Below are 13,372 nucleotides of genomic sequence, written 5' to 3'. Positions count from 1 at the left end.
TTAAGGAAAACCTGACGCAGTGTTATAAATAAACACACTTAGACTTAGCCTGCATTTGTGTTTATGTTTGACTGAAATATAAAGTGGGTTTTAGTAAAAGAACCCAAACCACAGCACACTCCAGCTGCAGCGTTTTTTCCTCCTGTGGCTCGTTTGTGTCTCCACATTATTGATTCCCAGAGGCTGCTGCTGCTCCTGTTGGCCAATGGGCTCCTTAGACAGTTTTTTCAAAGGGATGGGAGCAGATGAAGGGATGAGATTGGTGTAACTTTTGGATGACCCCTTCTTGACAAAGACAGTGTCCATCAATTGTCCTCAGTCATTATTCGCTGCTTTTATGCCGGGGGGCTTTTTGTAGCTTTTGTTGCTCTCTCTGTTGAACAGTGCCAGCAACTAAGACCTTTATAAACTGAAATATTCTATATTTTTACTCTGATAAAACATCTTTGAGTACAAACAGACTTTATTAATTTCTTTATTCTTTATACTTTTTTAGAAAAATAATACATAAAACATAAAATTGAGTGTTTTTCTGTCATTTTGCACCATGCTTTTCAAAATCCAGACCTGCAAGAAGATTCTTCAGAGCAGTATTTGATTTTTTTTTCTCTCCAGGGTCTAATTTCGGTCCATGTGAAGTCAGATAAAATTGCTTTTAGTTGTATGTTTACCCGTGTGTGGACCAGCATCACCTCCATTGGCCGATCTGGTCACATGGTTCGCTAACTTTATTCAGTTGACACCAAGTAGGAGGGCTTTATGGAGGGAGGAAAAAAAGACAACTCGAGAAAAATTAGTATTTTCTACCTTCAGAAATTAATGGCCATGAGTTCGTTTTTGGTGAACTCTAAGTATGTGGATCCCAAATTTCCTCCGTGCGAGGAATATTCACAAAATAACTATATACCTGAGCAGGGCTCGGACTACTACAGTCCATCGCAGGACTCAGACTTTCAGCATCCAGGGATCTACCCCCGGTCAAACTACGCGGAGCAGCCCTACAGCTGCAGCACTGTGCCGGACTCCAGCGTGCAGCAGCAGCACCGGGGTCATGTGCACGACAGATCCGGCCACTCGAGCCCTTTTGGCGGGCAGACTGACCAAGGGGGCCCGGTGCAAGTGTCCGGACCACGGACTTGTGGACAGCAGCAAAACACAAAGAGCCAGAATGGGATACAAGCCAAGCAGCCTGCAGTAGTTTACCCCTGGATGAAGAAAGTCCACGTTACTACTGGTAAGACTTCCTCCTCTTCTTTTCTTGTGGGGCAGCTGACTTTAAAAATCACTCAGTGTAATATTTATGGGAGTCTTTTAAAGGCCTCGCCAATTACACAAGTCATAAATTTTTATAGCTAAGGAAATAGGCCGCGAGGTGAGCGCCTGAAAGCTACTCAAAACACATATTGACCGGTTGAAATGGTGCTGAAATGTGCAGCAGATTTTCTTAAATGTAGTTTAAAAATCAGCCACCACTTCCTTGTTTCAGTTCCTCGTGAATTCTTAGAGAAGTTTGAGCGCCATGAGCCAAAAGGAAAACTCCTCTTGCTGTGTTGTTTGCTTTGAGCTGCTTTGAACATTTGCTGACTTTCTCTGCGTCTCTTTGTTTTCTTTCTCCAAAAGTGAACCCGGACTACACAGGACCTGAGCCCAAGCGCTCCAGGACAGCTTATACCCGGCAGCAGGTTCTGGAGCTGGAGAAGGAGTTTCATTTTAACAGGTATCTAACCAGGCGGCGGAGGATCGAGATCGCCCACACTCTGTGTCTGTCCGAAAGGCAGATCAAAATCTGGTTTCAGAACAGACGCATGAAATGGAAGAAGGATCACAAACTGCCCAACACCAAGGGCAGATCAGCACCAGCCTCCAGCCATCTGCAGAGCATGCAGAAGGACAGCCAGACTGATATCACAGCGTTATAAGAAGGTTGGGAGTGAACTGTACATAAAGAGACTGAGGGTTGCATCTGACTTTTGCATGGACTGATATCGGTTTTAGATTTTTTTATTATTATAATTATTTAATTAAAATGACCCCAGCAGTGTTGCCTCAAAAGTGAGTCCTAAAATCAATCAGTCTTGAGGTTTAAAGTTGAGCCATTTTCAGCTTTTAATTTCCTCCAAGAGGCTCAAAAGTTTTTAAATTTTCGTGTTTTTTTCGATTGTATTTTTTTCCTTCTTTTTTTTTTCCTTTTCTTTTTTTGGACCCTACACCCTGAGGACATTTAATGAGCAACCACGGCTGTTTTCATGGATTTAAACCAAGTGTTTGAGCTCCTCTCACATGGATTCACGCTGCTCTAAAGATTGTATTCAGCATAGGGAAACTATTCCTTCAAATTACATCCAAAAACACTCGCAAAAATATATTTTTCTTTAAAAACGTCACATTTAACGCACAAAATATATATACTTGAAATTTCCGCCTGAAACACAGCCTTCATTCGTAAGTTTCAACCCCCCGTAAAATCCTCCTCTTTTGCGTTAATTTCTCCTTTGTTAACTTATTTTGTACAATAAAGCTTTGATTTTTTTAAAAATCTAAATATAATTCTCAAAAAGCAAGACATTCCTGTGTGCATACTCCTCTGAGTGCCCTTATAAATCTCTCTGACACCTTTGTAAACAGTGTACATGCCATCTGAAACTCTAATATGAAACAGCATTTGTTCCTGCATGGCACCAAATTACTATTTCTCATCGGGAATAATCCCATCCGGGATATTTTAGGAGTATTTCTCTTGCTATGATTTTTTACGTCATTATTTATTGTTTGAAACGTGTAAATTTTCGTATAGCACACACAGTTTTAATTAAAAAAAATATTGGTTAAATTTTAATTAATCTAAAATATGTTTGATCTCTTGTGCATTATTCGCATGGCTGTATGCAAACTTTTAGTCTTAGTTTGATGTGGAAATCTTTCAGTTTTTCGAGCAAACCGAGGGGGGCTTTCACGTCACGTTTGAAGACAGATATTTCTTGTTTCAGACCGTCATTGTCTCTCAGAACAAAACACGAGAAAAAAAAGGCCCAGGAGCTCTTCTTGTAAACGTGGAGGTCTTCTTTCTGAAGTCTCCACCATGAGGGAGGCTTGAAAAGGTATTTGAAGCGAAGGTCGACAAAGCAGCAGCAAGCAGCAGCAGTGGCAGGTTCATCCAGGGGACACATTTCAGCCGCAAGGACTGACCCCAGCACCCCTGACCCGCCGGACAAGCAGCATTTTCTCTCCCAGGCGCTGCGAGCTCTGCTTTGGAGGCATTTTCCTCCACACTTTAAAGACTAGAGTATTCAAAGCAGGATTCTGCGTTGGATTCCAGAGTTTACACGAGTTTGAACAGTATTTTCATCAGGAGTACCCCCCAGAAGGTTCTGATTGTGCATTTGTCTCCTCATGTCAATATGCAATCTTTTTGGTTTTATTTTTGTACATGCTTTCTACCTTGTATTGTGCATTGAGATGCGAGAAGTATATTGGAAAAATAAAGATTTCTACTGATTATGCATTTAAATATTTGTTAGCCGCACTTTGTCACTTTAAAAAAAACTCAATCAGCAAGTATTTAGATTTTGTGGATTCATATTATTCCTGGCTCATCAGGAGAGTTCTCTGACCATCGAAACTTTTTTTCCCCTTTCCTTGATGAGTCTAGTTTGTTTTGCGCAGTCCGCAAAAGGCGCACTTTTGGCGGAGAAGAAGTATTTTTCTTTAGCATGTGGAGCCGTACCCACTGCGCTCTTTTTACAGAACACCCACAAACGCACCAAATGGGCAAAGTCAGCCTCTTCTTCTTCTTAACTTTTATTCATCCTGCAAAAAAACATTTTTGGTCGTCGACAAATGTTGCATAGCTTCAAAAACATGCGTAATAGCAAGTTTCAAACCAGGTTTGTCTCAGTTTTCATTCATGGGCTTCTATCCAAAGAGGCGCACGATTGCGTAAAAACGCGCCGAGAATTCTTTGTGGAACTGATGATGGTTTTATTTTATAAAAAGCTTGTAGATAAACTCTTTTTTTGCTGATATTAGATATTACATGATTTTGATATTCGAAATCTTGTTTTTGTCCTGGTAATTTCAAAGTGAACAAACTTTTTAAGGGCTGCTTGGCCAAAACTAGACGAATCTATCGCTGAATGCAAACACACCCAGTGAACCAACCCATACACTGTTAAAATACACCAAATACACAACATTTACTTACATTACACTATAGATTTGATATAAAGACCCCTCCAGCTCCTCGAGCTCTGACTTTATTGAATGTGACCCCCACAGCAGTGACCCCGACCCTCCACACTCACTCACACGCACACACACATCACCACTGATACCAACAAACGTGCCCATAAACAGTCTTCAGTCACTCATCTCTGTTTCCATCCAGTACATGACCCAACCTGAGCACATGCGGCGTGATAGTGGCGTGCGTGGATTCTATATATGTTTGTGTGTATGTGTAACAATGATAGGGGTGTTTGTGTGTGTGTTAGTGCGTGTGTGTCATATAGATTCAGAGAGAAGCTGAGACAAAGTGATGCTACCAATCCAGCATGCTGCCATCAGTGATGTGCACAGAGATGCTGAAGAGAGGATGAGAGGAGAGGGGTGTGATGTTTGCACAATTGGACAGATAACCTCCCTTAAAATCCTCTTATACAGGCTAAAACATCACTTGTTCAAGTTTTTCAAAGAGAGACCCATGTTTAAAAGTTAAAATTACACGCTATCTTAAAGCATCTTAAAAAATATATCTCAATTTCTTGTTGGAATATATCACGTTTAGAAGTGGGATGCATCATAAAACAGTTTCCCCGGCCGTTTTCAGGTCAGAGCAGCCTCCTCCAGCATCCAGCGTGCAGCCACACTGACCTACATGTCTGAACGGCAATAAATGGGAGCCAAAGGCAGTGCCATTTTCAATGACACTGCACCCAGTGCAGGAATACACCGTCGTCGCTCTCCATCCGGCCATATTTGATTTCCAGCTGTTTTTTCGCAGAAGCCTCTCCGAGCCAGACAACCCCCCTAAGATATATTAAAGTGCGCTGTCTGCATTCACAGATCTAATCCGGAGACTATACCACTCCGCTCTCCATTCTCCGACCACGTGATTGTCTAAATAATTAATGCAGCACGTCCCCCTAGAAACACGGCGTCGTCATTAATCGCAAGGACTCTATCAGACTTGAAAACTGAAGAGATCCCCCAAGAAAATAATATCCGATACCCGGCGCGAGCGTGCAGCCCCGCACTTTAGCGACACATCCGAACCGATGGATGCTTGGGTAGGTAAATATTTCAGCTTTTTTCCTGTTGCCAGAGCTGCTAAATGACGATATCAAATGTCGTGATATATGACAAATTGCGCGCTTTTAAAGTGTGCGCTAATAGCTGCGGTTAGTCGCTGAATGCTTGTATTCTTTTTAATTCCATATGCCAGGAAAAAGTGGCTCATTGAAGGGTTGTTGTATTACGCAAATATGGTTGGAGGGATTGATAGGATGAATGGTGAAAAGTAAAGGGCAGTGACATGTATTTATGGATGCTCGCTCAGAATAGATGCGCTTTTGGACTCATACAGACCAGGGTGGCCCCTCACTGGGCCCACAAAATCTCTGTTTAAGTGTCCTTTTATTTACCAATTTATTACAAAAACAAAGACAGACGCAGTTTATATGTGGAGCATTATTAAAATAATCTATAATGGTCTCGTTTGACAAGCAGCGTTGAATTAATCTCTTTTTTTCTTGACAAGTGAAGAGCTTCTTTTCTTGAATTTTTGCATTGAAGATAGGTCGTTGTTGCAGATTTTATTGCTGTTTAGACAGATTTGATTTCTAAGAAGCCCCAGAAGTTTGGGCAGCCTGACACTCCTGCCTGCTTGTAAATCATTCCCCGTAATTCCTGAAAGGGTGCGAGGCTGTTGGGGGGCCGGCCGAAAACTGTAAATCTTTCACTTTTATTACCCTCTGAACATATGCTGCAACGCTACCAGCTCTGCATCCCTGCTTCTTCTGCTTCTTCTTCGTCCTCACAGCGAAGATAATCCAGCAGACGCTCTGCTGCTCCAAATCTTCTTCATGCATCCACCCTTGTATTTTTTATAATCTTTATTTCTGCGCAAACGGATCCTTTGATTTTTATTCTTCCCCTTCTTCCATTTACCATCACATTGGAAACAATGCATGAGAAGCCCTGGCTTTCTCTTTCTCTTTGTGTGTGTGAGGAGAGACACAGCAAACAAAAGATGATAATGTGCTTTATTTGAATACAATCCAGTCCCAGATGGAGGAAAAATGCACGTCATTTAATTCATAAATCATTTTTAGATGCACTGCACACCATTTGGACGGCCATACATTGACTACAATAGCTTTATAGTGTTTTAAAATACTACTGTGGTGCGTTTAAGGCCCAAGATCCATGTTTTAATGTGGAATTCAATGCAACTGCATTTGAGGGAAAAAATCAGATATTGCATTTTCAAAGCTGTAGGATATAAAATGCACAGAATTCTTCACAATTACGCACGCAAACAGACTGCGTTGAGGATGTTGTTTCATAAGCCCAAATCTAACATGGTATTGTGTCAAATCCTCTTCATTAATAGCTGTAAAACGGCCCACAACACCGTGCTTGTGTTGAATACTGGGGTGCAGGAGAGCTGAAATGCTCGTGATGAAAAGAAAAAGGCAGTGAGGCATTTTCACACAGCTCAGATGAGGAAATAAACGCCACCCTTTATCAGAATGGATTGGTGAGGTAAGGCTCGCTTGAAGAAGAGAACAATCACGTGAACAAATATGCTTGTATCTCACAGCAGCCGCCTTTATTTGTCATCACAAAGCTTCCGAAACACCCCAAAAAAATCTCCTAGTGTTAGAGCTCCAAATCCGTGCAGGCCTATCCGGGCTGTGAAATCCTCTATATTCCAATGGGTGATTGATTGCCAGGGATTTTTTTTTCTGGAATAAGGATACCTTGTTCGCTTTTTATTGGTAGTTGAATGCGAGTGCTTCCATTCTTTCGGGAATACTGTCTCCACTGGTATATGGAAATGTCTGAAAAACAGCAAGATCAGGTTTAGGACAGCATTGTGTACAGACAAAGGGTGAAGGATTTCTTCTAGAGCCTGCGTGGAAAGGAAGGAGACTGAGAGGGAAAGTGTGTTATGATGAATTGATTCTCAGGTAAGAAACTGCATGGCAGAAAGCAACCTTTAACCACGGGTTAATATAATGCGAGGGGAATATCTGTGATTTATTCCGCTCATGGAGGTGATGCTTGTTAATGTCGCTCTCTGCGCCGGATATATGGAGTCCATATCTACCTCCTCTAAAGCACATTCATAATATAGTTTTTTTTAAGCTTCAAATATTATCGACAGATTGCGCTCTGCGCTTTTCAGCTGGTTTCATGTTTGGATGAAAAGCTGCTCAGAGGAAGAAGTAAGAGGGGAACTTTTCTTTTTCACTCTTGGATCGTAAATCACATTAATTTGTTGTCTTATCGTCACTGTGGCGTTTGCTGTGATTTATGTGGTTTCTGCTGTATGGCTTTGTTAACCTGAGACTTTATTTTATACAATAATTCATATTTGATGGTTTTAAGGATTACCGGGATGGATTATGGACAAGGATTAAGGCGAATACTTCATTTTTAATGTGGTTTTGGATGCGTTTTTGTTTACTTTCATTAGTTTTGTGCATCTGATTTAAAATCATTTTCTTTGATTTTTGAGAAAGAAACGTGAGCCCTTTATTTACCTTACGTATTTACATCAATATATTAATTAGTTTTCTTCATTTTCTTCACATTTTGCTCACAGATTCTTCTGTTTCACATTGTTTGAGGATTACTATACGTGCGTAAACACGGTGCTATGGATTTCAACAATGAGCTAAACCTACAACTGCAAATAACACTTCTGCATTTTCCAGGCATGCACCTCTTAGTTTTGATTGCATTTCTTCACGTTAATTCAAAATATTTGCAAGACATTTTAATCAACTTTACCCATGTATCAAATATTTTACTACAACTAAAACTGCGATTTGAGTCTTCGCAACGCGCAATACTGACAGGATTCAAAGGGTTTAGCTTGAGAAACTACCATCCGACATAATAACACTCCACTCTGAGTCCGGCCCATTGTGTGAACCAAACTTACCGTAACAGCGCGTAGGCGAAAAACACCGCTGTGTGAAAAGAGGAGCATGTCTGCTACTAGTAACACAGTGGGCTCAAAGGCACTTCAGGCGCAGATTATTGACCAGTTTTCACTAATATTCCACAACGAAGGAAGCTGAAATCTTCATGGTTATGCATTTTATCCGAAAATAAAAACATGGATAAGAGATGGTTTCTCACAAAGAATTAAAAAAAAATACGGGTGAATTTCTGCGGTTATTTTTGTATTTTCTTGCCGGCGCCTGAGCATCTTCTCCTGGCTCAGTCAGCGCTGAAAAGCTGCTTTGAATTTATTTGAGACTTGGGGCTACTTGAAGCCAAACTGCTCGTTGTTCATTAAACTTTGACTAAATGCTGAATGACCCAAAGGTCACTAAAAAAGCTTATGACTGCTAAATATCCAGACTGGCTCTTTGTGTAAATGTGCACATGTAGGACTTTTCTCTCTCAGGCAGAGGCTTGAAAAATGTGTAATCAGTGATTGGACAATCCGTGCTATGAGCAAAAAAGATATGCAAATTATTTTGCAAAAGAGAAAAATATTTCATTGGAATCATTGGTTCATTTGTTATGTCTTTATTTCAGTGTTTGGGTTTGCAGTCATATTTGGACAAAAAGAAAAAAAAAGAAAAATGCCTGAAATAAAAAATAAATAAGCAGTGGATAGTCAGATCCTTTATTTCTCTAAAATGACGTGCTCACCGATTTATTCAACTGAAAACAAACCGCTGTGAAAAATCACGTCTTTAATTTCTCTTGCAGGTCGAGGTGGGAGCAGTGATGAATGCGTGAGGGACATTAAGGAGATTTACGCAGATTTCGGTGAGTAACATTTCTTTAATGAAGGGAGTGAGTAGCACAGCCAACTGCTAACAAGGTGAAAGGATGATTTGTTAGTAGGCTGCATATTAACGCTCACGGACTTTCACAGGAGGCTTAAATCACAACAACACACATGAAGGATGACTTAAACTTAGCCTGTGCGCGTAATTATTTGCGCAGGCCTGTTCTGAGATCTCCCGATATTACGCAGCAACTAGAACGCATGGAGAAAGCACAACAAAGGAAGATTAAACTTTTTTTTTCCACAAGAAAATGAAACAGAAAAATTTAAAACTAATTATTAAAATATTGTTTGCGTCAGAGCTGAACATGCAAATTACAAAAACATTAAATTAGAAAGTTTTTCTCTTTTTTTATCTCACGTTTTCGACATTTCCCCAGGTAATGCGCAAAGCCAGTCATTTCTCTGCCTCTTTCTAACGAACAAATATTTCCAGTCCCTCTTCTCTCTCCATGTCAGCTCTGCAGCCCCGCACTCGGCCAGAATGGAGGCATCATTTATAACCCGTGCCTCTGTATGGGAGAAGCCGCCGAGTATGAAATTCTTTCCCTTGCCTTCCTCCTACGCCTAGTTTTACACTTCTGAGGGCCGAGAGTCCTGAAGAGTGTTTTGCTTTTCATTCCTCTCTCAGGCCGTTTACAACCATAACATTTGTGGTCATAAATTCTGCCCGCGGTCCACACTGACAGGTGCAATTGTTATGCACGGCGCGGACTGCAGCTCCTGGAGCCACCAACATACAGTACACGGCCCTTTGATATTTCTGTTGGGTTGAGATGGTGACGCGCTGCTCCCTGTTGGATCTTTAAAACAAATGTAGCTTTAAAAAAAAGAAAAAGAAAAGGAAATATCAAGCAGAGTAATTTCACATTTTATTTACCTAAAATATTGTGTTTGAAATGTGGCCTGAAGGTCAGTGATTCATGACTGGATCAGAGGTGGAAAACCAATCAAAAAACCCAAAACATGAGTTTAAGCTTGTGTGTGGAAATAAATTATATTCAACTGCAACTTCAACTCAGTAATCCATCCCCACCCCCACCCCACACTCACACACACACCTCCCTTTCTCTCCTTCCTACCTCGGTCATATTAACATTAATAACAATCAGTGGAGGAGATCAGTTTTTAGTTTCTCCTGTGCGTAAATGAGATCCAAACTCTAGTGCGCGCGGCCTTGGTGGGCTATATTTCTACTGCAGGGAACAATGCATGACGGGCTTTGTCAGGCCTGGTGATTAGTGAAAAGGGTATTGTGTGTGTGTGTGTGTGTGTGTGTGTGTGTGTGTGTGTGTGTGTGTGTGTGTGTGTGTGTGTGTGTGTGTGTGTGTGTGTGTGTGTGTGTGTGTGTGTGTGAAATGCTGATTCAGCTGATTTCTGAGGGACTCCCAAAGCCTCCCTGAGGGTCCTTTTAGAAAAAGTTAAACTTTAACTGTTTTGTGCCAGAAATGAGTCACACTGCTCGGACGTGGTGCTTTGATATGCGTCACTGTAATGACTACTGTGTTTAGCCTTCAGCTATTTGAGCCAGGTATAGAGATTTGGTTGGAGTTAAATTTAGGGAAAGTTTTAGTTTTTATCAGGCCTTAATCATGAGTGGGATGTGTTTCTCTGTGCAGGTCACAGACTGGAGCAGCGGTGGGAAACGCCAATCACTTGAATAAACCCCATCAATGCCATTGGATCCAGTCGCTCTGGCTTACTGGCTTTGAATCCTCAAAATGCAGAAAGCAACATATTACGATAACTCTGGACTTTTTGGAGGTTACACCTACCCCAAACCTGACTCTTACAACTACGGCGCAGCTCACCAGTCCTACTCCACCTCTAACATAGAGGCTGACTATCAGAGCTCAGTATGCCCCATTCAGACCCCCTCTGTCCGGCCCCCGACCCTAAAAGACAGTGACCTGAACGGGGACTGCATGCGCCAAAGCGGCAGTCAAAGCAGTAGCAGCAGCCAGGCTAATGGCATTGGGGAGCAACAGGGACCTCCACTGTCCGCATCCTCTCCCAGCTCAAACGGATCTACATCTAACAAGAAGAAATCTCCAGCCAGCAGCGGCTCTAGCTCTGCCACACCAGCTCTCACTAAGCAGATCTTCCCCTGGATGAAGGAGACCCGACAGAACTCGAAGCAAAAGGGCAACAACTGCGCGGCTGCAGGTAGAGATCATGATGGAGACCCCTGTGAGTGTGTGTGGGAGGGATGGGCCTTATAATGAACACGCTTTATGATTGGATTAGTCTTCAGATGGCTAACATGATTCCGTTTTTGCTTTCCAGGTGGAGAGGTGAGTGATGAGAAGAGCCCACCGGGTCCCGCCTCCAAACGGGTCAGAACTGCATACACCAGCGCACAACTGGTGGAGCTGGAGAAGGAGTTTCACTTTAACCGCTATCTGTGTCGCCCTCGGAGAGTGGAAATGGCCAATCTGTTGAATCTCACCGAGCGCCAAATAAAGATCTGGTTTCAAAACCGGAGGATGAAATACAAAAAGGACCAGAAATCTAAGGGGCTCGCGCACTCTCCCTTGGGGCACTCCCCTGATAGGAGCCCACCTCTGAGTGGCCCAAATCACATTGGATACTCTGGTCAGCTCCAAAACAGCCTCAGCTATGACGTGCCCTCGCCCCCATCCTTCGCCAAGCCCCAGCAGAACATGTACGGTTTGGCTGCCTACACGGCGCCCTTGGGTGGCTGCATCCCGCAGCAGAAGAGGTACCCGGGCGCCGAGTACGAACACCACGGCATGCAGAGCAACGGCGGCTTTGCCAACGCGAATTTGCAAGGCAGCCCCGTTTACGTGGGGGGGAATTTTGTTGATTCCATGCCAGCCTCTGGTCCCATGTTCAACCTGGGCCACCTTCCACACCCGTCATCCACCAGCGTGGACTACAGCTGTGCCGCTCAGATCCCGGGGAACCACCACCATGGACCCTGTGATCCCCACCCCACGTACACAGACCTCACATCTCACCAAGCGTCTCAGGGAAGGATTCAGGAAGCGCCTAAACTCACGCATTTGTAATATGTGGTTCCTTTGTGTGTGTGCGTGTGCGCGTGCGTGTGTGTATGTGTGTGCCAAATTATGTTGCGCTCTTTTTATTACCTCACTAGTCTAATAACTACACTCCAAGCGAGTCGTGTGTATTATTCCAGTATTATTGATATTACTATTAATGCTATTGTGTAATAATTTTCTAAATAATACAGCTTTTGTCCATTCCTCTCGACGCGCAGACGCAGACTGGTTGTCAACTCCTTTTTATGTTTTTCTCAAGTGCAATGCGCAATTTTTTGATTGAATATTTCATGGCGTTACTTGAAGGTAAGTCTTGTAGATCATGAAAGTAGAAGCTCATGTTTAGAGAGAAGGACTTTTAGGGAAATGTTCTGTCTGTTTGTCAGGATCTCACTCTCCTCACGGGCATTATTTATTTTCTATTACGTTTGCATAATCCTCCTTCCTAGCATATTAGCCTATTTATTATTTAATAACTTTTGTATTGCACATTATTTATCGTTTATATGCGAGTATTTATATGTAAGTGTGGATTTTTTTTCCCTCTAAGATTGGACACATCAGTGCACTTGGAAGTGTTGGTAAAACAGGGTTTTGGAAAATGCTATGACTCGCAATGTATTGTCGATAAAAAAAAGCATTTCTTAATTGTAAATCTGGCATAAATGGGGCATTTGATAGTGTATAAACACCACTACATGTCCATGTCTATCTTGTGTCAAACCTTAAGCAAAACGTAGACTATCGAAGTATGAAATATTATACACACCAGCATGTCATTTCGTGTAGTCCATTGTTTTATTTTGAATTGTCTCATTGTTATTCCATTCGGTTGGATATCCATAAATTTATGAAACCCCCTAATGATATTAAAATGTTATATTTTATTGTGTTTAACATTTTGTAAATAAAGTGCTCAAACTTGTATTTTTTGTTTGCATTTTGGTGATTTTGCAGACACCCAGCAGCGCTCCTCATCCTCTGATTATTTAAATTCTTCATTGAGTCTGAGCTCACACTGAAACAGTATACAGAGGAGCTTATTGACTGCACGGCTCTACTGTATAGTCCAAACAGGCAGAGCAGATCAATAATTAGACACCAGGATATCTGAAACTCATCAGACGGCTCTATGCTTCCAATGCAAAGTGCATTTCAGCGGAATAAAAGCCTCTGCGCGTTATTGATGTTTTATTGGACTATGAGGGAGTCTATGAGCTTACTGCATCTCCCACATGGCGCTTATTATATTTTTTTAACACTCAGTCACGTGATTACCTCACTGTCTATTGATAATAAAGGGAATGAGCTG

The 13,372-nt window shown here is 42.0% G+C and overlaps 2 protein-coding genes across 4 annotated transcripts in view; both read left to right on the top strand.

Annotated features, from left to right (window-relative positions):
- The window catches only part of hoxd3a (homeobox D3a), a 61,595-nt gene extending 48,680 nt beyond the window's left edge, over positions 1-12,915 (top strand). The window contains exons 1-4 of one of the 3 annotated variants that reach the window (XM_074694516.1): positions 5,184-5,285; positions 8,953-9,012; positions 10,654-11,224; positions 11,321-12,915. In XM_074694516.1, the coding sequence (XP_074550617.1) occupies positions 10,756-11,224; positions 11,321-12,066 (1,215 nt within the window). In that variant the 5' untranslated portion in view covers positions 5,184-5,285; positions 8,953-9,012; positions 10,654-10,755 and the 3' untranslated portion in view covers positions 12,067-12,915. Of the gene's footprint in view, positions 1-5,183; positions 5,286-8,952; positions 9,013-10,653; positions 11,225-11,320 lie in introns of those variants that run through there. The other 2 variants (XM_074694518.1, XM_074694515.1) reach the window with 2 other exon arrangements.
- On the top strand, positions 705-1,978 carry hoxd4a (homeobox D4a). The gene is made up of 2 exons (XM_074694520.1): positions 705-1,234; positions 1,621-1,978. Exons 1-2 carry the CDS (start codon positions 760-762, stop codon positions 1,917-1,919), a joined length of 774 nt encoding a protein of 257 aa, XP_074550621.1. The 5' UTR covers positions 705-759; the 3' UTR covers positions 1,920-1,978.
- Positions 12,916-13,372: the final 457 nt, after the last annotated feature.

This window comes from Halichoeres trimaculatus, unplaced genomic scaffold (assembly GCF_033239565.1).
Source record: "Halichoeres trimaculatus isolate MK-OKI-2021-1 unplaced genomic scaffold, fHalTri1.1 fHalTri1_scaffold_19, whole genome shotgun sequence".
NCBI lineage: Eukaryota > Metazoa > Chordata > Actinopteri > Labriformes > Labridae > Halichoeres > Halichoeres trimaculatus.
This window is presented reverse-complemented; position numbering and strand designations above follow the sequence as displayed.